This window comes from Ipomoea triloba, chromosome 4, assembly GCF_003576645.1.
Source record: "Ipomoea triloba cultivar NCNSP0323 chromosome 4, ASM357664v1".
NCBI classification, from domain to species: domain Eukaryota; kingdom Viridiplantae; phylum Streptophyta; class Magnoliopsida; order Solanales; family Convolvulaceae; genus Ipomoea; species Ipomoea triloba.
The window spans coordinates 5,400,563-5,425,847 of record NC_044919.1 but is presented as its reverse complement, the minus strand read 5'-3'; the positions used below and the strand labels follow the sequence as shown (position 1 = coordinate 5,425,847).

The 25,285-nt window shown below is 37.0% G+C and overlaps 3 protein-coding genes across 5 annotated transcripts; 2 read left to right on the top strand and 1 right to left on the bottom strand.

Moving 5' to 3' along the window:
• The first annotated feature begins 3,207 nt into the window (after nucleotides 1-3,207).
• LOC116015101 lies at nucleotides 3,208-9,194 on the top strand. 3 transcript variants are annotated; one of them, XM_031255110.1, is made up of 8 exons: nucleotides 3,213-3,665; nucleotides 4,530-5,006; nucleotides 5,098-5,253; nucleotides 5,448-5,584; nucleotides 5,633-7,719; nucleotides 7,956-8,071; nucleotides 8,256-8,371; nucleotides 8,600-9,194. In XM_031255110.1, exons 2-8 carry the CDS (start codon nucleotides 4,565-4,567, stop codon nucleotides 8,705-8,707), a joined length of 3,162 nt encoding a protein of 1,053 aa, XP_031110970.1. In that variant the 5' UTR covers nucleotides 3,213-3,665; nucleotides 4,530-4,564; the 3' UTR covers nucleotides 8,708-9,194. The 3 variants fall into 3 exon arrangements, with proteins under 3 accessions (XP_031110971.1, XP_031110970.1, XP_031110969.1); XM_031255109.1 differs by having other exon boundaries at nucleotides 5,448-7,719; XM_031255111.1 differs by lacking the exon at nucleotides 8,600-9,194 and having other exon boundaries at nucleotides 3,208-3,665; nucleotides 5,448-7,719; nucleotides 8,167-8,280.
• A 1,969-nt stretch (nucleotides 9,195-11,163) lies between these two features.
• Nucleotides 11,164-13,190, top strand: LOC116014810 (40S ribosomal protein S15). Its single transcript, XM_031254765.1, has 4 exons — nucleotides 11,164-11,256; nucleotides 11,368-11,513; nucleotides 11,623-11,680; nucleotides 12,725-13,190. The coding sequence occupies exons 1-4, from the start codon at nucleotides 11,254-11,256 to the stop codon at nucleotides 12,971-12,973; spliced, it is 456 nt and encodes a 151-aa protein (XP_031110625.1). The 5' UTR covers nucleotides 11,164-11,253; the 3' UTR covers nucleotides 12,974-13,190.
• Nucleotides 13,191-13,858: 668 nt separating this feature from the next.
• LOC116015003 (protein ACCELERATED CELL DEATH 6-like) lies at nucleotides 13,859-18,755 on the bottom strand. Its single transcript, XM_031254989.1, has 2 exons — nucleotides 18,134-18,755; nucleotides 13,859-14,958 (listed from the first exon to the last, which is right to left on the bottom strand). The coding sequence occupies exons 1-2, from the start codon at nucleotides 18,753-18,755 to the stop codon at nucleotides 13,859-13,861; spliced, it is 1,722 nt and encodes a 573-aa protein (XP_031110849.1).
• Nucleotides 18,756-25,285: the final 6,530 nt, after the last annotated feature.

The following is a 25,285-nucleotide window of genomic DNA, read 5'->3' as shown; positions in this document are numbered from 1 at the left end:
AATGTGCAATTAAACCCTCCAACTTCAAAAAGTTTCAATTAAAACCTCAAACTTACAAAAAAAAGTGCAATTACATAATTTTATAGGTTACCTTCCTGTAAATTATTTATTGATTAGATTTTTAAAGCTTATTTGGTGTGCTGATATGGCATCCATATATATTTTAAAATGATATATTATATTATATTAAATTTTTATTTTAATTAACTAATTAATAATTAATAATTATAATAATAATAATAATAACAACAAATTTTAAAAGAAATCTTCATTTGTATTTGGTGTTGTTCCTCGTCAACCATCACCACAGCTTCTTCTCGAAGGATGGCATTGAGATGTTTTGGACCACCATCGACCACCACTTTTTCCAAGATGGTGGATGACATCACGACCTTCCACATTTGGAAGAAGGTCGCCGTTGCCTTCTTCTAAATCTGAAAAAAGGCTGGTGTGACCTTCTTCCAATTCTGAAGGAAGGCAACAATGGCCTTCTTCCATGTTTGGAAGAAGGCCAGCCAACGCAACCTTCTTCTTGGAATGGAATGTTATGTTATTAATTTTGATCAATTTATCGTTAATCCAAATAAGGTCAAGAAAAAACACAAAAAATAATAATAAAGACATGCACACAAAACGGATTGTTGATTGCTTTGATACAAAATTTCTATGATATCATAGTAGTAAATGTTTAAGATTAGGCAAAATAAATTTTTTTTTTTTTTTTTTTTTTTGCTGCCTATGGATGTAGGTATGGCTGCTTTTGATAAGAATATCGGTTTTACCGCATCTTGTTGTAACACCCCAAAATCGCATTTTCTCTAAACTTTTACTTTATTAAACTTTTAAAATAAAACAATATATGTAATTTAATTTTCTACAAGAAATTTTTGTCAAACAAGAGTACAATAAATACTTTTTAACTCCCGATTTTAAAAGATTTGGTACGAAATATTTATATATTTATTTATGGTTTTCAAAGCCCTAGGATACATTTATTTATCAATAATCCAAAAGTCTATCTAAGACGAACCTGCCAAGTCATTTTACATTATCAAATTCCTTTAGCCCAAATGATTTTAATTCCTAAGTCTATACCTATTTAAAATTTCATGATCCAATAATCTACTTAGTTGAGCCCAAATCTTTAACCCATGTCTTCTATCCTAAATATTTAAAAATAACATTTTTACCCCTCAAAACCCTAGGTATATATATAAAAACCTATATACATTGTATTCTTGATAGTTGTTCATTGCCAAAACCCAAACCAATTCCCTTATCGTCTCTCTCGTCATCCTTGGCGTCGCAGCAGACATGGGCCGATTTTTATTTTTTTTTTTGCGTGGTCCTGTACTGGTAAATAAGTGATGCCCTATCAAAATATAAATAAGCTGTGAATTAAAGAAAAATTGCAAAGAGAAAAATGCAAAAAACCTTAAACAAATTCAAACTTTGTTTATTATGAACAAAATTCTAAACATAATGCAAACTACAAATATGTTATTTAAAAAGAGTTGTCTTTCTAGCATTCTATGACGCAAATACATATACTAACTATTGGACCCAGGGCTAGACTAGGGGCCTCCAAAATTTTGGAACCCTGTGCTGTTGCACTTCTTGCACGCCCTAAAATCCGACCGTGATGTTGTCTCATAATGCTTCACTTCACAATTAAAAGCTTCATGGAACTCACTACTTATTATTGGCTAAAGCAACAAATATCAATTGATTTCTTCATCCTACGCACAAAATCATGATAAGCAAGAATATAACGTGTGGCTATCATTGGAAATAAATAACCAACTCTTTAGGGTTTAGTTAATAGATTGTTCCACTTGTTTGACTTATTATTATTTGACAAGTGGGATTAGAGACACTACCACTTAAAAAGGGGCTAAAATACCAATTAATTTTGTATTGACAAATAAAAATTTTAAGTTATTAAGTACAACTAAGGGGTGTTTGGTTGGATGGAAAATCTTTTCCAAGATTTTTCATGGAAAAGATTTTCCATAAAGTGGAAGAAAATGTGATTTTTCATTGTTTGGTTGGATGGAAAATGTTTTCCATTGGAATTGGAGTTCCCAAAAGTTAAGGAAAACAAATTCTTAGTTGGAAGGTGGTATTTTGTTTTCCATGGAGTTTGGGAAGAAAGTTAGAGCAAGTAGACTATTTTACCCTCATCAATAATAATATAATATATTATCACTATTAATTGTTAAGGGCATATTGGTCTTTATATTCATAATTCCTACCATTTCAAATCCAACTAAACAATGGAATTCATATTCCCAGTAATTTCTTTTCCACCAACCAAACAATGAAATCTATTTTCCTGGTAATTTGTTTTCCATGGAATTTGAATTCCATTTCATTCAAATATTTTTCAGCGAACCAAACGAGCTGAGTAATTAAACCTTTTCGCTGGGTACAACAAATAATACATCAAATTACAACAAATTAACTAATAAATACATAACAATAATAATCAATAATAACTATAATTTGTTTTCAAAAAAAAAAAAAATAACTATAATTTATAGGTCAGGCTTTTCTTGGAGTAAGAATTAGGCTTTGCCAGCTCAACTAAAATGAATCTAAATTAATTTCACAGTGACAAGAGGATGCCAAAATATTATATGCACAAGAAAAATCAAATTATCAGTCTCTACTCCAATATAAATAATACTATATCTACCTAAAATTTTCACTCCATCTCATACTCCCAACTGAAATATCATATTGATTTAAAGAACAAAATATGCCACTATTTTTATTCATTTATATTTCTTTACACAATAAAATTTATACTCCATAGAAGTACATCAATCATTTTTCCATAAATAGGGATTCTATATTAATTTGACCACCGCCAAAAACCTTGTGGTCAAGTGACATCCGGTGTCCCGATTAACACTCCCACATGGATGAGTGTAGTAATCAACAAAAAAAAAAATTAATTTGACCACCAGGCCAACAGAAACTTCAACGTCAAAGATTATCTTATAATATATATAATATATTTTATCCGCAAAACGAGGTTTCCTCATCGTGTAATGTTGGTTCACTTTCAAAAGAGTCAATCACACCTCTACGTCATCCCAGAACGAAGCTCAAAATGATTATTATAATCAGAAGAGAAGAGAAGAGGTTAAATTTCACACACACGTACGGCCGCCATTGACTCCCTTCTCCCGGCCTGCAAATATTATTTTAATAATCAACTACTAACCAACTTTTCCTTTAATTATCATCTCTTTCACCCCTTAATCCTTTCCTAATTGGGTATGTAATTTTAATAATCTCCCTTTGGATCTATTTCTCAGTTTGTAGCTTCAAACACTTTTGCAGCCTTGCAGTAGTTCTGTCTGTGTCTGGAAACAGGAAAAAGATATTGTACAGCTGTAATCCGGTCACTGGCAAGCAGCCTGACACGTGGCAGCCGGTGAACCACTTGCTCTATCTCCTGTGTAGTTTGTACTCCGTATAATGTTTTGGTGAGACCAATATCAGTAGTCATTACTGGGTTATATCCCAAGGCTGCAACTTTGCTGCAAACAGTGAATATCAGAATCTCTCCCCTTTTTTTTTTTTCTCTCTCTCATAGTAACTCCAATATTTTGGGTTGAGGAAAAGGTGTTTGTAATGGAGTTATGAAGCGAAAGGTATGTGGGTCTCTCTTGTTTTATGCTTTTCTTTCATGGGTAGCTTCCTTTTCTGGGATTTCTAGGATGCCAGTTATGTTTGCTTGCTGATTCTGCTGTTTGCTTGGCTAAAAATAGTTGGGCTCGAATGAAATTTTTGAGATGGGGTTTTCAACTTTACAAATATGCTTAAATTAGTATTTAGTACTAGTTGCTTCTCTTGGTTGGTACTATGATGCATGATATAATCTCCCTCTTGGTTCATATTTGTGCTTGAGACTGGTAAACTGCTTGATCTGTGTTACAAACATGGTTTATTTCCAATATTTTTTAAACTTTTCCTGGTACTATAGTTATGCCTCTTGCTCCCTATGATGAAGTGGAAGGAACATTGTAGTCTTGAGATAAATCTGCAGATGTTAATTCAGGTTATATGAATTTCTTTCTTTTTTTTGGATGATGAGTGAAACTTGGACTCGCTATTCGAGGGTGTACACGGAGAAAACCCCGCCCAAAGAACTATAGAAGAGCTAAATTAGCTAGATTGTCCATAGCTAATGAGTTCAAACCAAGAAGGTCAATAGGTCGTTTCTGATGAGAGTCGAACTTGTAATCTTATTATTGCTAAGTCAATTAGGTTGTATGAATTTCAGTGCAGTGTAGTTGGAGAAGATGGTGATCATGGATGGGCTGCAATAAGAATCTTGTTACTGTGAAGAGTACTAGGTTGATTTGTTTGGCTGGGATTTTAAAACCTCTTTGCAATCTATAAACTGATTGATTGTTGCAGAAATTTTTTGTACAGAAACTGAGAAACATGTATTGATCAAGATCCAAGGTTATGAAAATAACTAGGCTGCTTTAATTTCTGACTTGTTCATCCAGGTTTCCTTGCCTGTAGTAGCTGTATCTTGTCGACGATGAGCAATGGTAACAACGAAGACCTGGATTTAAGGCTTGCTTTGGGATATTCTGATCAGAACAATGCGTCGAGAGTGAAGAATGAATCGGGTGCAGGTGTAAATGCGGGTACAACAGTGGGCATGACATTTGCAGCATCTGATCCCTTATCTGAGCTAGTTTGGTCCCCTCACAAAGGTTTGAGTCTGAAATGCACTGGCACTGGCTTAGCTGATAAAAAGCCTTTTCTTTTGTGGAATGTGGGGTCTAACAATGTCACTCACCATTCACCATCACAAAGCAATATATTCGAGGATGAAGGTAAAGATATCGGGAAAGGCAAGCTTCTAGTGACCGAGGCGATGTCTCTGTTAGACATGGAGGATGTTCAGAGAATTCATCTCGGTAAATCTTCTTCCAGAAATGTTCTTGCTCCCAGGCCAAGCTGTGGAAATGAAATGGGTAACGCCTTTCCTGATATCTAGTGTTTGGGTCACTAGTCCTTGTTTGAACAAAAATTGTGCAGTTATTGTAACAAACTCTCTTTTGGCAGGAAACAGCAGTGGAAGGGAGAGATTGAACACCGGAGAGGGATTTGAAATCGCGGGTACTAATAAAATTGCAGAAAATGTAAGTAAGAAGAGAAAGAAGGATGCCTCGCCTCCACAGCATATTCAAATCACTGAAAACGACAAATACAATAATGCAGGTGCAGACTGCTATATATATATAGTTCAATTTGTTTCGAGTACTTGAGGGTGTGTTTCAGATGTTTGGATTTATATATGATAGTTATATCTTATTGATTGTGTCTATTTTAATCAAAACGAAGAAGGAGATGAAAAGTTAGGAGAATCTTGTTCCCGAAACCTTAATCTTATTCGATCGTTCAACTTGATTCAGGTCCGGGGGAAGAGAGAGCACCGAAGAAGTCTCTGCAGCAAGTGGCTGAGGATAATGGCAGTGGCAATCAGATTCTGGGATTAGGATTAACGGTGTCCTCTGAAATTCGTTCTTCGAGAAAGTTGGGACCTCAAGTTGCTCGGTCGCTCAATTTGGTTTTACCTCAGCAGGAATCAAATGAAAAGGCGGCGTCTTTAGGAGAAGAAAGTGGAGGTAAAAGGGAGCACTTGGAAAAGCAGGAATCCAGTGCTGAAAACGACAAGCAGAACTTGGTTACAAAAGAAGGGAGTGAACAGAATGAGAAGAGAGTTATGAGGGAGAACTCGGTGCCACTCGAGACTTCTCTAGCATTGCGTAGAAGGAAAGGCAAGGAGAAAGTTTACTCCGATGGTAATGGCAATAGCAGGATGTCGAGTAACGAGGAAGACAGCCACGAGAGCGTGGATAGCTGTAACAGTATGAGGATGTTTCCTCAAGGCAAGAGACAGTTGCAGTTGGAACAGCCATTGCTTGTTGGGGGCAAAAGGATCAAGACAGAAATGCAAGGGCACACTGCCTCGACCTCGAATGTTGGGAATGACAGCTCGTTTATGACTTGGATATCGAACATGGTAAATGGTTTCTCGAAAACCAATCGAGAAGAGGCTCCTCTACCCCTTCCCCTCGCTCATTCTTTACCCGGGAATGAAAGAAACCGTGGTGAGATCATCACATATGGCAAAAATCACGATGTTGAGAGAAACACCACCGGGTTCCAAACTATGTTCCACTTGCTTCTTTGCCCGCCTTCAGCAACGCCAGAGCCAAGAGCATTAAAAGACGATCCTTCAACAGGAGAATCTAAAGAAGTTATCTTGCCCGGGAATGATGAGAGCAAGCATGGTGAGATTGTCGCGTATGACAAAAACCACAACTCGGGGAGTGAAAACACAGGCTTCCAATCTATGTTTCGTTCACTTTTTCGCCCACCTTCAGTGATGCCCGAGAAAAGAATGCTAAAAGATGACCCTCCAACACGAGAATCTAAAGAAGTTATGTTGGCTGATAAGATGATAATCGAAGCTTCACCAATTAGCTGCCATCGGGAGAGTAGTGGATCGGATGAACAAATTTTCGTGTCTAAGAGTGATAAAGTCATCACATCTGCATTGGCACACAGGGATGGGATATCAACTAAATTCCCAATTAAGCCTATCAGTGTTGGTCCAACAAGGGATGCTTGCAAATCCACTTCAACCGAGAAGAAATCCTCTGGCAATTCATCGAGTAGAAAGACAACCGAGGGAGGGAACTCTTCGGGTTCTCTTCGTAAACTCAAAACCAGAAATGGAAATAACAACAGTTCCAGTCATCCTTCTGAAAGCAAAGCATTCAATAAAGACTTATCCAAGACAAGTGTATCTCATGGTCATGGAAACTTGTGGATTACTCGGTTTTGTGTCAAAGACCATCCCACTGCCACGAATTTAGATGAATTCAAGGAGAACAGAGATGAAACAACACAGCGTTCTCCTGATTGCAAAAGGCCTAATCCAAATGCACAAGTTTCTTCTGAATATCCCAACAACAACGCAAAGTTTCCTTCCCCAAAATTGAAGAGCTCAGAGGCAATGGCGTCCCTGTTTGCAAGGCGATTGGACGCCATTAAACATATCGTACCTTCAGCACCTCAAAACGAAGTTATGTGCTCAAGAACAACTTGTTTCTTCTGTGGCAGAAGAGGCCATGACTTACGTAACTGTTCAGAGGTAACTGAAACCGAGCTGGAGAGTCTTCTAAGAAATGTCAGTTCATATGACGGGACTGAAGATCTCCATTCCTTGTGCATTCGGTGCCTTCAACTCGATCACTGGGCTATTACATGCCCACAAGAATCCTCGGGCAAGCAACAGAAGCAAGAACATGGCAATTCTGTTCTTAATCGTTACTGCACCAATAATCTGCATATTCGCCCAGCTGATGATGATGAGAACTACCCTAACTTTCTTGCGAAGGTGCAAGGCAATCCAAGTATCCTTTCCAACCATATTGGAAATGGCACCGATGCAGACAACCTAATAGCAAATGGAAAATGGATCTCGTTTGAAAGAATGGTAGAATCAATCAAAGTAAAAGAAAATATGGCTCCAGATTTGGTAGAGAATGTGGTGAACGAAAACAACTTGTTACCTTCACCTTCATCCACTTTTGGTAGCAATGACATTGGAGGCATACCAAAAGGTGCATTTGATGCTATAAGGAGAATAAGAGTGTCTCGTGGTACTATCCTCAAGTAAGCACTTTTAATTCATTAACTCTGATCTTTACTCTCTGAATTAAAGCACATCTAGTGACATTTTTAGTTGATTGAGATCATTAATGTCAAGACAAAAAGAAAATTTCCAAAAATTAGACAATTTATACGCCTTGCTGTGTTAGAGTTTGATCTTTAATCAAAGGTGTGCTTTTCTAGTTTTCTCCATCATTAATATTTGACAAATTTAAAGTTATACTCCATATTTTGTTCAGATGGATAAACTCCAAGTCGTCGCTGTCACATTTAGATGGATTTTTCTTGCGTTTGAGAATTGGAAAACACGAAGCTGAGCTAGGCAGAACAGGCTACTACGTTGCACGCATAGCTGGTATGTTCTTATATTGAAATGAAAGCGTTTGTATGTATACCTTTATGTATGTGTACACTCGTATTTTAGCAAAACTAATGCTACTTTATTTCTAGCTTCTACCCTTATAAATCGGAATTGAGAGGCATATGTGACCTGATCTTCTTCAATGTCACGCCTCACTTTCGATGTTGTGAATCTGCAGGAACCCAAAAAGAGAATAATCCCGCAACTGATTCTAAGAAATTCATCTCTGTAAGCGTTGGTAGTGTCAAATGCTTTGTTGGGTGCCAGTATGTGTCCAACCACGACTTTCTCGAGGTATGTATGTAGGCCACTTCTATGTAATGCACAAGCATATCAGCTTCATTTAAATTATTATGGCAAGCTGAGATTCAGTTCTGATGAATCTATGAGGAATATATATACTGAGATTCAGAAAGTCGGTTCTTGTTTACCACTTCACATATCCACAGACTAGTAGAAGCTGTATATTCATCGTTTTTAGTCTGCATTACCTCCACGATATCAATACAAACGCCTTTACAGGACGAACTATTGGCATGGTGGAGCAGAACTTCAGAAAGCGGGGGAAAGGTTCCCTCAGAAGATGAATTGAGGTTAAAACTCGAAGAGAGGACGAAGTTGGGTTTCTAGAATTCTTTGGAAAAGATTATCATATCAATGTAAGTGCAAAGATTGAGCTTCATGAACATATATGCAACATCAATAGCATTCTCGAGCAGCAATAATAAAATTAAAAGAAGAATCTCGCCCGTGTTTTCTTGTCTTTGGCAAGGATTTTGCAGCAAGAATTCATGTTTTCTTCACCTGATTAAGGCTAAAGCTTTAATTAAAGAACTGCATTTTTGGATCCAAGGCTTTTTTGTTTTTGTTTTGTTTTGGATTTTGATTTTCACCTGGAGTTGTAATGCTGGGTCTATTCTTTCCATTGCTTTTGATACAATAAAGAGAAAAGAGAGCAATGGGTTATTGGAAATTTTCTTGGTTTAAGATGAGTGTTGAATATGGTGCATCTGATCTTTTAATGAAACATATGAAAGGTGTAATTATATGAACAAATGGTTGTAAGTATTCATGAAAGGTTGCAATTATTTAAATGTGATCTTGAATTATGATTGTATTTATTTTTTTCATGAAATAAGTTTCTTTAATAAGTTGTCTTCACTTGTTACACATCTTACATCTTTCATCAGAATTTTATCTACTAGACTACTAAGACTTACAAAGGTTAAGTACTCTTCACATTTGTCAATTTTTTATTTGTTCTTCCAAAAGGTTGGTTGCTCCCACATTGTGGTTGGTAAAATTCGATCTCTGATCTTTCTTCACCAATGTGACTAATCGAGCTGCTCATGCGGGCTATTTTCCATTTGTTTATGGTTTGAGATGGGGAACGGCCGGGAAGAGATTATATATGTTACATGCATGCATTTGCTTGACTTACAGGTAAGACAATAAACATGCATGTTCTTATTATCTATATATTTTTGAAAACTATTATCTATATATTTTTACACTACTTTTCTTTTTTTTTTTGAAAATATTTTTACACTACTTGATTGCATGAACTTTATAGTCCATAATACTCTCCATTATCTACCAATATTTTTGATATAATACGAATGATCAAATGATTTACATATTCTATTGAGGGTTGTATAAGCACTTCAAACCTTAAATTAGATGTTGTACTTATTGGAAGAGAAAGGGGTTGGGATTGAAAACGCGAAAAATGACTTGAGAAATTTTTATTTTTATTTTTTTTTATATTTTCTCGCATTTGGTTATTCAAAGAAAATTAAGTCAAAGGTAAATATTGATTTTGATTTGCGAAAACAATGTTTAATTTGACAAAAAGTGCCTTTTTAAATTTTTAACCGGAAAACTTTTTTGAATTCTTTATTTTCTTTTCTCTCTCTCATCTTTCTCATCTCTATTCAAGCTAGTTTTTGAATTATTATTACCAAACCACCACCAAGTCACCACTTATTATTATTATTTTTATAACAAATAATATGTTAATTTTTAGAAAAATAAACCAAATAGAAAAAAAAAATCAATTTCTTAACTTTAAACTAAACATAAAAAGATAGAAAAATGTCAAATAAGTCCATTAACTTTACCTGAAAAGTCAATTAGCCTCTAAACTTTTAAAAAGTGCAATTATACATTTTAACATGCTATTACAGGTTATTAGAGTTCCGATATCAATTTTATCCATCTCTAGCGACAATCCGACGGCGGGCACCGGTCGCCGTGTACCAGTTGGTCGCATTCCATTTTAGGTTGAATTTGATTATTTTGCATTGTTCATAAATTTAATTATAGTTTTTGTAAGTTTGATGACCTAATTGTAGTTTTCTGCGTAATTGGATGACCTATTTAACCCTCAACAACAACAACAACAATAATGGGCTATGTGATGTCATTCTAGAGTGCATGTCCACGAAGCTAGTTGTTATATCGTTGTTTTCATTGACCATGACCCAAAAACGACACAATTTCTTTAAGTAAAAAAATGGTTGCTGTCACATACTAACGGAGTTTCGTAAATGAAATTACAGTTCATCTCAAATGATATTGCATCACATTTGTTTTTATATTATCAAATGAAACTATAGTTGTATTGAAAGGAAACTGCAGTGTATATAAAATGAAACTAAATAACAGTTTCACATAGTTGAGTATATATTGTCTAATGAAACTATAGTTATATCGAAATGATATTGTTGTTGTGTTAAAAAGAAACTGCAGTGTATTATAAAAGAAACTGTAGTTGTGTTGAAAAGAAAATGAATAACAGTTTTACATATTTGAATGTATAATATCGAAAAGAAATTGTAATTGTGTTGAAAGGAAAGTGCAATGTATATAAAATGAAACTGAATATGCTATACACACAGAATTAACGACATAGAACGAAGGTCTTTTCTGTCGTTTCTTTTCATTAATCAAAACGACGTAGTTTTAATTTGTATTTAATAATAAGGGCATAAGGCCCAACTAAAACCAGGCGGGCGGCCCGTTTCGTTCAATTTTCATCTTACCCGAATCCCAAACCCTACCACCTTAATATAACATTATAACAGATTCAGACACATAGATATCGATTCAAACCCTAGCAGGCAGCAGCGCCCACCTCCGACGCAGCGAAGCTTTCAGCTTTCATTTACACAACAATGGTAACTCTATTCCTGATGCTCTTTCTCTCGCTTTCATGTCCATATGTGCACCAGTATGTGTGTATTCCGGTTAGCCTTGTTCACTAATGAAGCTGTGTGGTTTGACTACAGGCTGACGCAGAACACGATGTGGCGCCTGGACAGCCAAAGAAGAGAACGTTCAAGAAGTTCAGCTTCAGAGGTGTGGATCTTGATGCGCTCCTTGATATGTCCACAGATGACCTCGTCAAACTCTTCACTGCCCGAGCTCGCAGAAGGTATTTTGTGCTATTCGCTTATATGAATGCGGATTTGTATGGATTGCGTAGTAGTATTTGAATATGCGGAGATTTAGGTTTGAATTTGGTTGTGTTGATTGAATGATAGGTTCAAGAGAGGTTTGAAGAGGAAGCCTTTGGCCTTGATAAAGAAGCTCCGGAAAGCGGTATGCTACTATTTCTTCCCCGGTTTATCTATGACTTGTGCTGAGTAGTAACATATGCTATTTTGTATATATTTTTGGGCAAATGGTAATTAATAGTCTGAGTATGCTTGATTAATTTGTATGTCTGGTAGTTTGTAATCTGGCTGGTATTTAGAAAAGTTTATGGCTGTGTATTCTAGAATCTGGAACTGGTGACTTTGGTAGGAATGTGCAAACATATGCCTTCTATGATAGAAAACTGTTAGTTCATTCTTGAAGGTTAAAGGTAGTTTCTACCAATTTATGATGATGAATTGTGATTTTGAAGTGCAAGTCAGTCATTTGTATGTTTGGCAATTGATGCTTATGAAGTGTCTTGAATCATAATCAGTGTTTTATTCCTATTTAATTACACCTGTATTTAAGTTCATTACATATTTACATTTCATGTTCTCAGAACCACTGATTTGAATTTAAGCACTGTAAATTATTGAACAGGAGTATGTAATTCAGAGGGAATAATATTGTCTGCGACTATGTGCAGTATTAGTTTTCTTCACTGTTGTCATTTGCTTATATTTATTTTGTTTTCACTTCATTTATGTGTAGGGAATTTTAGTAGCCAAATAGTTTTCCTTTTGATTTGTTTGTATGTTGAGGGACTTAACTCATCTGGACAAGTGACAAAAGAGAGAAACGCCTAAGGCCGAGCCCTTCCCTCGTGAAAAAAGGGGTGGGGTGGTATTCCACAGAGAGAGGGTATTCATTGTGGCACATCATTGATGTGTTAGGCGGAAATTAATTTATGGGGACTCCACGGCCACTTTGCAGCTATAGCTCACTGCTAAAGTGAGGGGAATGCCCTACACTTGCTAGTTTGTTCATGGCACACCTGTGCTCCATTTGATGTTAATTGCCTGGAAAAATATTAATGCATTGCTTTTTTCTATCACCACAATATTTTTTAAAATTCTCTGACAATAACTTTAGTTCTCGATCAGCACAATCATGCTATCAGTTTGTGCAAAAAATGTTTAATCTAATGCTTGCAATCTTTAATTGTAGAAACGTGAGGCTCCACCAGGTGAGAAGCCAGAGCCAGTGAAGACTCATTTGAGGAACATGATTATTGTTCCTGAGATGATTGGCAGTGTTATTGGAGTTTATAATGGTAAAACCTTCAACCAGATTGAAGTCAAGCCAGAGATGATTGGGCACTATTTGGCCGAGTTCTCCATCTCATACAAGCCTGTCAAGCACGGTAGGCCAGGTATTGGTGCTACTCACTCGTCAAGGTTCATCCCTCTCAAGTGATACAACTCCTCATATCCAGATGCTTTACTAGTGATATTATCAAATTCTTTACAGTTTTGGTCAAGATGTGTATGTGCGAACCCTTTTTAGTTTGAGTTACAGACAAGAATTTGCTGACAGACTTAGTTTAATGAATCTTTTTCTTGCATTTTATGGAAATGTTTTGCACAATGCACTTCTCAAGCCCAGAATGTTATATTTCTGAATCTTGTGTTCATTGAAATGTCCAATTTCAATACTCGTTTTGTTGTGCAGGAGCCTCATAAGCACTTCTATAAAGAGCACTTTTATACAATTATTATAAGATAGAGTTAATTCTAGCGATGGTACTCTGACTATGTTGATTTTCTAAAATTAGTCCCCGACTTTTAATTTGGACTTTCAAATTCTTTCTAATGTTGGTCCTTTTGTTAAATTTTGGTTAAGTTAAGGTCAAATGAAGGGGTAAAATTGTCTGTTCACCTGTATAGTGTATTATTACTCGTATTTCTCTTGTCCTATACGTTATATATATATGAATATAATCTCTTCGACTGAGATTATATGACTTTGATTGAGACTTCGACTGCAATTATATTTATATATACATCGTATAGGACAAGAGAAATACGAGTAATAATACACTAAATAGGTGAACAAACAATTTTACCCCTCCATTTGACCTCAACTTAACGAAAATTTGACGAAGGGACCAACATTGGAAAGAATTTGAAAGTTAAGTGACCTAAATTGTCCAAATTAAAAGTCGGGGATTAATTTTGAAAAATCAACATAGTCGGAGGACCATTGGAATTAATCTTATAAGATATGATAGTGATTATATCTCTGCTATCTTACTATTGGATTCAACCTGCTAATTTAGTGCTTAAGATATAAGTTTGAGGTTCAATAACATGGGTCCCCATCCTTCTGTTTTGTCCATTTCTTGGCGGTTTTTACCATCCAATAGAAATACATGAGAGCAGCAGAGCAGCCAATGAGACAAACAGTAATTGCAAGTCCTATGGTATTTGACAATACAGCATAGGCTCCCGTAACAAATGCCAAAATCATGGAGCCCAACGCCACGAACACCAACCCAGACGCTAAATCGTACTGATCGAAAATCTCCCGGTACGTATCCAGATAAAACGCAGAGAAATACAGAAACACCGCAGAAGTGGAGCACATGAGTGCTATGGTGTTAGTGACGACGAACGCCTGGAACGCTCTTTCTCGAGACAGAATTGCCATTCCGGCGTTGGGGCTACTGCTGTTGTAGCCGCCTGGCAAAGTGAAACCAGCCGCGAACGTGACTGTTGCCACCAGTGTCGCGACTATCAAATGCGTTTCTGCTAACTGCTTCTGCTCTTTGATTTTCTTTGGAACTTCTGGGCTATCTTGTCTCTCTTTAACCTCCTGACGATTCCCCAGAAACCCAACTTTCTTCATATGATAATCGATGAAGGGTGCCCGGTCTAGTCTGTATTTATCGGTGTATACTATGTCGAGCGGGGTCAAGTTTTGATTGTTATATGCCCTCTTATTAGCTCTTGGATGAGCTATGAGGTTGGCTGGATAGCAGCGGGAAGCGGCAAGCAGATGGAGAGGGGTGTTGCCATCGCGATCTTTCTCATCGATCAGGTGCTCCAAATCACGGTGTGCAAGCACGGACTTCAACAAACGAGATTCGTTGTTTAGTATTGTAACATGAAGGAAATTCTGGGACTTGCTGTTCACCATCTCACAACAATCTGGGCAGTGTGAAAATATCTCTTTCAGTACTTTGGAATGACCATGGCTGGCTGCTATGTGTACCGCCGTCGTCCACCCGCCATTATCTTGTCTGCCTGTGCGTCGATAAGCTGCCGTTTTGTTGACCCCTAGAATCTGCCTGATGGCTTCCACGTTTCCCTTCTTCGCTGCATGGTGCAGTGGACTCCATCCCTCTTCGTCTTCTTCCTCCACTAGATCTTGCTTCCAATTCAATAGCAATCTCATACAACCTAAAAACATAACTAGCTTAGAGACTAAATTGAATATGCCTGCCGTTATATATATTGTAGTCGAAATCAATCATGTACCAAAGATTAAAGGTGCATGTGGTGTGAACAATGTGGTTAACATGTTATATTTACCGTTAACATATTATGTACTAGCATGTGTATATAATTATCATGTTATGTTGTGTCTGTAATTATGATGTGCTTTAACTTAAATTTGTTTACAGATACAGAAATAACTAACTGCAGGTATGTCAACTATAAGTATAAAATTTGAAGATATTTTTGGACAAGATTTACAAGGCGAGTTGACCCTGGTCTATGGTATAATTTGCCGTGAGAAGTTGTAAGGACAATAGTGATCACAGAATAAAATCAAGGAATTAACTTAATTTTATTTTAATTTGGTCTGACTAGCATTACCTATATTAAGTGTTGCAAAAATCCCGCCTAGGCATCGACTGACTGCCTAGCGTATCACCTTAATCGGTGGTCTAGGTGGCCGCCTAGGCCACTTAAGCACAGATTGCCCAGGCCTTCTAAGCGGCGACTAGACCTCTTAGGTTGCCTAATCGACCAATTAGCTATTTTTTTAAAGAGTTATTTCACACAAAACAACATCGTTTTGAGTGAACTAACTCTAAATTGTTCAAACCCTAGATGTTTTTTAAGTTTGATAGGATAATTGGGCAAGGTACTAGATCCGACTCGGTACATCTAACCCATTAAAGCAGTGAAACAACGGTCACGAGCAGAAAGCAAGTGAAACGGTTACAAGCGCCCGCGCATTAAGAGCACCGCCTCATTAAAGATAGGAGTTATGAATTACAGCAAGCGTAACTTAAGAAGAGGTAACGGTTCTTAGAGTCCGTCTCATCAAAGAATAGTTACAAAGGAGCATGCACAACAATTACTGAGAAGCCGGACACTTATATGGTCTTATGGAGGCGTACGCATGGAAGTCAAACGGTCACCAACACATTGAAGAGAGGAATTACTCAGCTGCTCCCCACCATTACTCTTTCTACCATTATTACCCGACACATTATGAGTTCGTTACACTCACCGGAAGAGCCGTTGGGCATAGTATAAGTAGTAGACCCTGTTGTTAGAGAGGTGGAATACATTCTTGTACTGAGACTATTATACTTTCCTAAATATTACCCCCGTAATCTTTTTTACCGTCATTGGCGTTCTCATTGAGAGTCGAGATCAAATATCAGGCAAAATTTCACAAATTAGTTTATCACTAGAAATGGCACGATCAGATCTAGCAGCTCCCATGGTTCCTATTACTTGGACTGCAACAGCAACCACGACCATGGCCGCAAGGGGGATCTTCATATCCATGTCGTAGATCTCCAAGTGACTGCTCAAGTCATTCAGCAGGGTCGCGCTCCCGTCCAGACCGTGGACATCCAAGCGACTTCTCAAGTCATTCAGTAGGCGGGTGTGATGCTGGCCCAACTAGTAGCAGGTATGCAAGGCCAGATCCCTCCACCGCTCCCTCAAGAGGTAGAGGTGGAGTCCCCTTGGAGAGAGAGAGAACACATCAGCAGGGAACGACAGCTCAACAACAATCATGGTGGAGGGCAGCAATAACCCAAGGCACATGTGCCACATGTAGATCTCCAGACAACAGTCCAGGTCATTCAGCAAGCGGTAGAGGCTCTAGCCCAATTGGTGGTAGTGATTCAAGGTTAGGTGCCTCGAGCCTACGCGCAAGAGGATTGAGGGATGCGAGAGAGGACCCAATATATGATTATTGATTTAACTATTGGTCATGGTCCACCCTGATCAATTTTGTTGAATAGAAAAAAAAATATTTCTACTCTTGTTACACTCTATTCCCTTAAGGCCGGCACGAGATTTGATCTCGCTAGCTACCTGACGAAAGGGTGTTTTCTTGGTCAAGTTTGAGGCTTGGTTACTAAAACGCTACACTCTATACCCTTAGGGCTGGTACGGGATCCGATCTCTCTAGCTACCAGACAGAAGGGTATTTTCTTGGTCAAGCTTAAGGCTTGATTACGAAAACGCTATCTCCTAAGGGATGGTATGAGGTAGGACCTCACTCACTACCCTACGGAAGAGCCGACCTTTGACCAAGCCTACGGCCGGCCAAAGTAAGCTATGATCGCACACAAACAAAAAAAAAATACAAAATACAAAATAAAAAAGTGCAACAAACAGAAGAAGCTAAGGTCGTGCCTTGGCCATCGCTGGCTAGGGTTTCAAAACATAAATAATTAGTATATTTTTTTAAAAAAACTTATTCGTCTTACTTCTCTACGCTTGTAGCACATGATATTCGATAAGTGACAAATTTTCACTATTATTACTTCCTAGTTGACTCCGCTACGCTCTCAACTTGGGAGTATGGGGACTGGTGACAGGATAATTGAGCAAGATACTGGATCCGATCCGGTGCGTCTAACCCATTAAAGCAGTGAAACAACGGTCACGAGTAGAGAGCAGGTGGAACGGTTATAAGAGCCCGCGCATTAAGAGCACCGCCTCATCAGAGATAGGAGTTATGAATTACAACAGGTTTCACTTAAGAAGAGGTAACAGTTCTTAGGGTCCGCCTCATCAAAGAACAGTTACGAAGGAGCGCACACAACAATTACTGAGGAGTCGGACACTTATGGAGGCGAATGCATGGAGGTGGGCGCATGGAAGCGAACACACTTGTAGAGGTGGACGCATGGAGGCGAACACACTTGTAGAGGTGGACACATGGCAGTCAAACGGTCACCAACACATTGAAGAGAGGAATTACTCAGCGGCTGCCCACCATTACTCCTCCCACCATTATTACCCGACAGATTATGAGTCCGTTACACTCACCAGAAGAGCCGTTGGGCATAGTATAAATAGTAGACCCGGTGGGGGAATACATTCTTGTACTGAGACTATTATATTTTCCTTATCTGAATATTACCCCGGTAACTATTTTTACCGTCAAAATTAATATTTAATATTTTAGTATTAACTATTAAAGTAGTTTATAATTATTAGTCTTTAAAAATTACTTAAATAAATTTTAAAAAAATAAAAAATAAAGAGGCGCCTAAGTTCCGCGCCAAACATCCCGGAACTCCGGAAGGTCTGAGCAGTGCCTAGCAATATTTTCAACCTATGCCTAGGTATATCTCTATATTATTATTTTGGTTACCTTGATAGTTAAAAATTGCAGCAGCATGCAAAGGATTTCTACCAAATGGGCCGCTATAAGCTGGCGATGTGCAAGTGGTCAGCATTTTTTGCAAAGACGATTCATGGCCGCTCTCGGCCGCGAGGTAAAGCGACGTCTCCCCAGCTTGATTCGGCGGGAATGGGAACTCAGAGTCTTCTCCCACCAAAACGTTGACGATTTCAACGTGACGGTTCCTCACGGCCATGTGCAACGCCGTGTCGTCCACATTATCAGTCATCCTCAGCATCTCCTTCTCCAGGCATATTCCGGACTCACCGCCGCCGCTGCGGCCGCGCATTTCTCGGTCGAGTCTTTTCGCGCATTCCAGGATGGCCTGGACCGCCTGCAGGTGCCCGCCTTTGGCCGCGATGTGAAGCGCCGTCTCTCCTTTGCTGTTGGCGCGTGTGAGAAGTGACGGGCAGAGTTGGAGGATTTTCGCCGCGGTTTCGCCGCGGCCGAACGTGGCGGCGACGTGGAGGACGGTGTTGTTGTTGGGCGTCCGTTGGGCATCGTTGTCGATTTGGTCCTTGAACGTTGTTACAGCAGCTCCGGCCGAGGTGGCTGACCCTCTCTTTATTTCCTCGTACAGACGCCGATCCATTTGCCTTTGCTGTCTGATCTTTTTTTGGTTTAAGAATTTATGACGAGGCTTTAATTTGCTACCATTTGCTGCATTTCCCATATATATATATGTACAAGCTTTTTTTTTTTTTTTGACAATGTTACAATGTAGTATCTGTTTATATATATGCACATGCTTTTTGTTTATTATTTTTTTGTGTTATTTCGGCAGATGTATGTATAGAAAAGGTTTAGATAAGAACATGGTTATCTGAAATAAAAAGTGATAACTGGATCCATCTGTTTAGATAAATCAATAGTTGATTGTTGTTAAAAAATATTAGCATGGGATGAAAATGATGAGTCAGTTTTATAAATATATTGCAAAAAAATTTATAATTATAAAATTGATCCATATATATATATATATATATATATTTTTTAAATCTCAACCCACAAATTAAGATCGACACCTGAAATCAATTGTCCCTTTTTAAAGATATTATTATTTAAAGCCACATACATATTGTTATTCATTAAGTGCTGAACGGGGAAAGTGATAGTACTATGTTTCACTTTCTATGTATATCCTTTCTCTTCTTCTTGAGGCAGTATAAAGCAAGAGAAGCAAGACATAAATTATTCTGCTATTTTTTACTTTCTATATAATTTTTTACTAATATGTCAAACCGTATAGTGAAAACATATATTTGAAAAGTACAAACATTAGTTTCTTTTCATGTATATATACTTTTCTTTACTAGGGCAAGCAAAGTAATTTCGTAAAGTGCAAAGAATTGAAAGAATAGGATTGTTGTCTTAGCTTCCAAATTCTGGTAATTACTTTATTACAAAGTAACTAACGTATCAGAATATAGCTAGGATAGGCTTTATTTTTTTATTGTAATTAGTATACTACTTACTACTATACTGTTTGGGCAGTGCATTAGAGTAGCTGGAAATTTTGAAGATTTTAATCATGATTATTAATGGAGGATTTGGGTTTAGCTTCATAGAATGATTGGAGCCAAATGTCTAGGTTAGACATAAGGAACCAAAAAAGGGGTGTACGTTAGGGCTCACTACCTAATGATGTTGGTCTCGATTTGATACCAAATGAAATTTCTGGTTCCGTCTTTGGGCCTAAGGATGTTGGTCTCGATGGGGTGTTGATGACTTTTATATTTGTTAAAGTTTTAAGTAAGAGTTAGAGATTTTTCACTCAACTAAATAGCTTTAAACACTTCCAGAAGATAATGTTGACTATTTAACTACATATATAGTCAAGAGTAAAAAGTTGTGTATTGGGAAATGAATTTTCAAGAAATTAAATCAAGATAAGAAAGTATATATGGTAAAAAAAATTACATGCAAGTAAAGTAAATGAGACAAGAAATTTTATAGTGGTTCGAAGGTGATGTAATCCTTTTAATGTTCAAGAGGAATTCAGTGTAATCACTTCCCCAATACAACTACAGTGAATCTTGGATTAAGTGCATTGATCACACAACCAACACTAATTAATTAGGATTTCACAGGCAAACTCATCTTGCTCTTCCTCTATCTACCCTTGGTAGAGATACAAAATGATTCAACACAAAGGTTGAGAGAAAACCTCCAACTAAGAGACTTTAAATGGATCTAATTGAAACACATTGAGCTTTTGAGTCTCTTGAACTTGATGTATGGTAATTGTGAGCTTTTTGAATACTTGACCATGTAAACTTGAATATATCTTCCATGTATCTTCTCCTTGGCATTCTTGCTATTTATAGTTGAGACTTCGAATCTATCCATTGGAGGGAGACAAGTTCGAGTTACCTACTTACTATTAAAATAATGTATGTGTTCGGATTTGACATGTATGGATTGCGTCTAATAGATGTTTGCAACTTGTCAATGAAATCCAACATTTTGCTATTTTCAATAACCTTTCATGAAAATGCATGTATCCATTGTTGCAAAAATCCCGCCTAGGAGCCGATTAATCCCCGCCTAGGCGCTAGGCGCTGGTGGACCGCCTAGCGTATCACATTAAATGGTGGTCTAGGCGACTGGCCGTCTAGGCGACTGGCCGGCTAGGCGACCGCCTAAGCTCCGCCTAGGCCGCTTAGGCGCTGACCGCCTAAGCGTCGACTAGACCGACTAGGCCTTCTAGTTGGTCGTTAACTATTGTTCTTTTTTTTAATGGTTTATTTCACTCAAAACAACATTGTTTTGAGCGAGCGAAATAATCCTAAATTGTACAAAATTTAGATATTTTTTAGGTTAATATTTAATATTTTAGTATTAACTATTAAAGTATCATATAATTTATAATTATTAGTCTTTAAAAAAATTAAAAATACTTAAACAAATTTTTAAAAAATAAAATAAAAAATACACGGGCGCCTAGGCCCCGATTAATCCTCGGCTAGGCGTCGCGCCTAGCGATTTTTTCAACCATGCATGTATCCACTGTGGGCAATGTGCCAACAATAAGAAAAAAAAAAAAAGCAGTAAAAAAATAAGCAGAGAATGTTGTTCGAGAAGTCCTTCTGCTTATTGTCCTCTAATATAAGTTATGTTGCTTATCAAAATATCTTGTTGTTGGTTCTTGAAAAGTCTTTTTGCTTAGTAGAAAGTCTTGACTCTTAAATTCTTGTTGTTGATACTTCTACTGCATGCACAAACTCGTGCTGTCTCAAGCCTTGTTTTGAGAACTCATTCAGTTATAAGGTTTATATATCTTGTTGCGCTGATAAAAGTCTTACGTCACATCTAGACTTATAAAGCCTTGATGCTACAAAATCTTGTCGTTTATTGAGAACCCTTGTTATTCTCAAACTTCTTTTGTCACAAAATCTTGTTGTTTTCAACTTTTGCTGTTGAGTAAGGTATTGTTGTATGATGGTGTCAATAAATACGTAAACCTCTAATCCTTCTTGGTGCAATACTTTACTGCTTAGTAGAATCTTGCTACCTGAAAACTCTTGCTATTGTGATTCATCACGACGTCAGCATCAAAGACTTGTTATGTTAAATTTCTCTTGTATTCAACATTTAGGCGATTTTGTCTCAAACAAAATCCAAAAGACGTTAGACAAAAGAAAAATTTTGGAGGTCTAAACTCTATTCATATTTTACACTTTGACTCATCAAAATCTATATTACACTTTTTCCTACCAAAAGAAATATAAGGAAAAGTGTAGGTTTGAGCTTGATAAGCTAAGAAAGGGTTTGAGCTTGATAAGCTAAGAAAGGGGATGGAAAGTACAATTTCGGTTGCCAAAGACCTTGTGGTCTAGTGGCATCCAATTGCATCCCTCACATGGGAGGGATGAGTTTGAGCCTTAGTGGAGGTGATATTGCCTCTCTATCCTATAAATAATAGGCCTTTCAGTGTTTTAATTAATCACCAACCTCAACCTCATATTTTTTGACAATTGCTACATCACAACCTCAATGGTGTGATATATGTGGATTTTTTGACAATTGCTACATCACAACCTCAATGGTGTGATATATGTGGGTTTTTTTGACAATTGCTACATCACAGTCTTAATGGTGTGATATATGTGGAGGATCCCATGAAGCCAAAGGATGCTACTTTTTAGATCCCAATTATCAATACCATGGCCAATATCCAATGTCAAGGATCTCCCTAGCTACCAATAGTCTTAGCAAGTGTATCAACCAATGGATGAATGGATCATGAGTTTGAATTGAAGTCTATATATGTTGATGAACTTTATGTCATCTCAATTTAGCGTGCTATCTCAAGTGGCTTCTCAATTAACCGAGCTACAAGTTTGAGTGGACAAAATGATGGCTCATGAACAATGTTTAGCAATTGAAGGTTCATCTTTCAATGGAGAGATTTTACAAGATCCACCTTTACTTAACGAGGATCATGAAGTCGAAGAAAATGAAAATGAGGGTGAAGACCTTGAAGTTGAAGATAAGAGGAAGAATAATTTGGGAGTGCATTGAGAATTTGAGATAGAAAGGTTGAGTGGAGATATTGAAGGCATGGAAATGGAAGGAAATGTACTATTACAAAGAGCATATTCAAAAGGGTACATTTGTATAAGAAGTGAAGGAAAAGGAAGTTTGTAAAATACAAAGATCGAATGAGGAAATCCCCTTAATAAAGCTTGATGAAAATTTTAGAATAGTTTGAGAACAGGATGAGTTGATGGTTTTTGGAGTGTTGGTCCACATTGGTCAATATAATAAGGAGAATAATCACTAAAATAAATAAATAATAACATTAATTATATTACATTATCTTAAACGAACTCAGAAAGTTTTGAATTTTTTTATTGTGAACAGTAAGTTTGAGAACAGGATGAGTTTATTGGTTTTTATTGCAACTTACTGGATTTCATATAATTTCAAAGGCAAACAAATTCATTCGTTTGGTTGAAAAGAATTACAATTTGACTAAATTGAAATTCCCTTATTTTCATGGAATTAGAATTTCATGCCCCCTTGATATTTCAATTCCATGAATTTTAGGAAGAAAAAAATTAAGACACAATTACCCCTTTCTCTTTTTAACCTAAAATTGATGCATGTTTGACATCTCTTTTTCGATTATAACGCGTCTTCGATCTTTTCATACTCTCAACACAAAACATCAATCAGTAGGCCAACCTCAATCAAATATGTATTCTCAAAATTCCCTTATATATTTTATTGATTTCATCGTACAATTATATGGTTTATTTACCATATGTTACATAAATTTTTGAAAGAAAATTTTGAATTTCGTCATTTTAGATTTTATACTATTTATTCCCTTCCAATTCCTATGTATAGTAAACATTGAAATTAAAAATTTCAGTAATTTTATTCTTGCAAACCAAACACTAATATTTAAATTACCACTTTATCAACGCATTATTCATCTAGTATGGAAATACAATTCACGAGACATATATAAAATTCACGAGATACTCGACCCTGGAAATCACAGTACATGCAGTAGCTAGTACAAACCTTAACATCAACCAATATATAATATATAGTAACCACTACAGTACTGCTAACCTTAATTAGAAATTTGAATAAAAAAAACCATATGTATTTGTTGAGATGAATTGATTTGGTGACCCTATAAATACCAACTTTTTAGGGTCCTATTTCCATCACAAATTAACATATTCACGAGCCCACACAACGTAATAACGTACCGAAAATGAGGGCTCTTCTGCTTCTTTTCGTCACCTTTTCACTCGAATTCGTCCCCTTAGCCTTTTCATCAAGAATGCTCCCCTCCTCCTCCTCTTCTTCTTCTTCTGATGCAGTAGTGGTTGACTTCAAAGGCGGGCACCTCAAGCTCGGAGAACCCTACTACGCCCTCTCGGGCGCGTCCATGCAACCGGCCGAAGGACTATGCCTAGACGACATTAAACCCAATGAAACTTCTATAGGTTGCCCACACAACGTGGTTCAGTGCACCATGTTCTATAAATCCATCCTTGGGATGCCCATCATCTTTTCATCCTCCGACAATACCACCACCACTAACACTACCACCAGTAACTCAACCACAGACGAGGGTCTGGTCAAGGAAAACACTTCTTACAAAATCCGGTTTTCCGGTGGCACGGGATCATGTGCCAAAGAAACCGTTTGGGGTTTAACCTTCGAAGAAAACGAAACCACCAGCGAATTCGTCACAACCGATCCAGCGGCTCCCCCTGTCGAATTCCAGCTAAAGAAACAAGGCTCGGGATATGCCATCGTTTATTGCGAAATAATTCCACTGGCTCGTATTCCCGTTTGCTTTAGCATCGGGTTCCGCCAGTATGGTTTGTACTACAGCCGTTTGGTTGTGGGTCTGGATATTGAACCGGTCGAGTTTTCCTTCGTCAAAGAAACTACTAATGTCGCCGCGCTCCCCCGTGCCTCTTCCTAGCTAGTTAGCTTAAATATAACAAATAAAAAAAAGCTAGCTAGGGGGGATTATATATTTATATTATCTGTGAAATAATATGCTCGATCAAAAGCTTATTTATTACATTGTCATGGACTGCTGATATGATTGTCACATCACAGCAGTCTCCTCTCATCACTTGGTTATGCATGTATTGTTTTTTTTTTTGGAGATGCATGTATTGTTAGTTGTTTCGCTTTTGAGTTTATAACTGTTTTATTTAAAATAATATATTATAATTGATAATCTTCCCTGGCCTCAATTAATTTTATGCAATCAACAATATAATAATAATAAGAGTAAAGACAACCAGCAAGTCTAAGGATACAAGTGGAAAGAATCTAATAGTTATAACTAGATACTAACTTGTAAAGAATCATGATCATTTCAAAAAATAATAATAATTAATAATTAATAATTAATAAATACTTTGTATTTATATAACTTGTTAAAATAATATTTCACTAATAAAAAAAAAACAAACAAACTTGAAAGAACCCTAAACTACAAAATTAATTATATTACGGAGTAGAAGAAAGAGCATTGCAAATTTATAAAAATAACTCCAAAAAATAAAAATTTTGTGTATTTTTTTTTAATACTACTGACTCTATTACATTGTAGTATCTATTCATCAGAGTCACTAT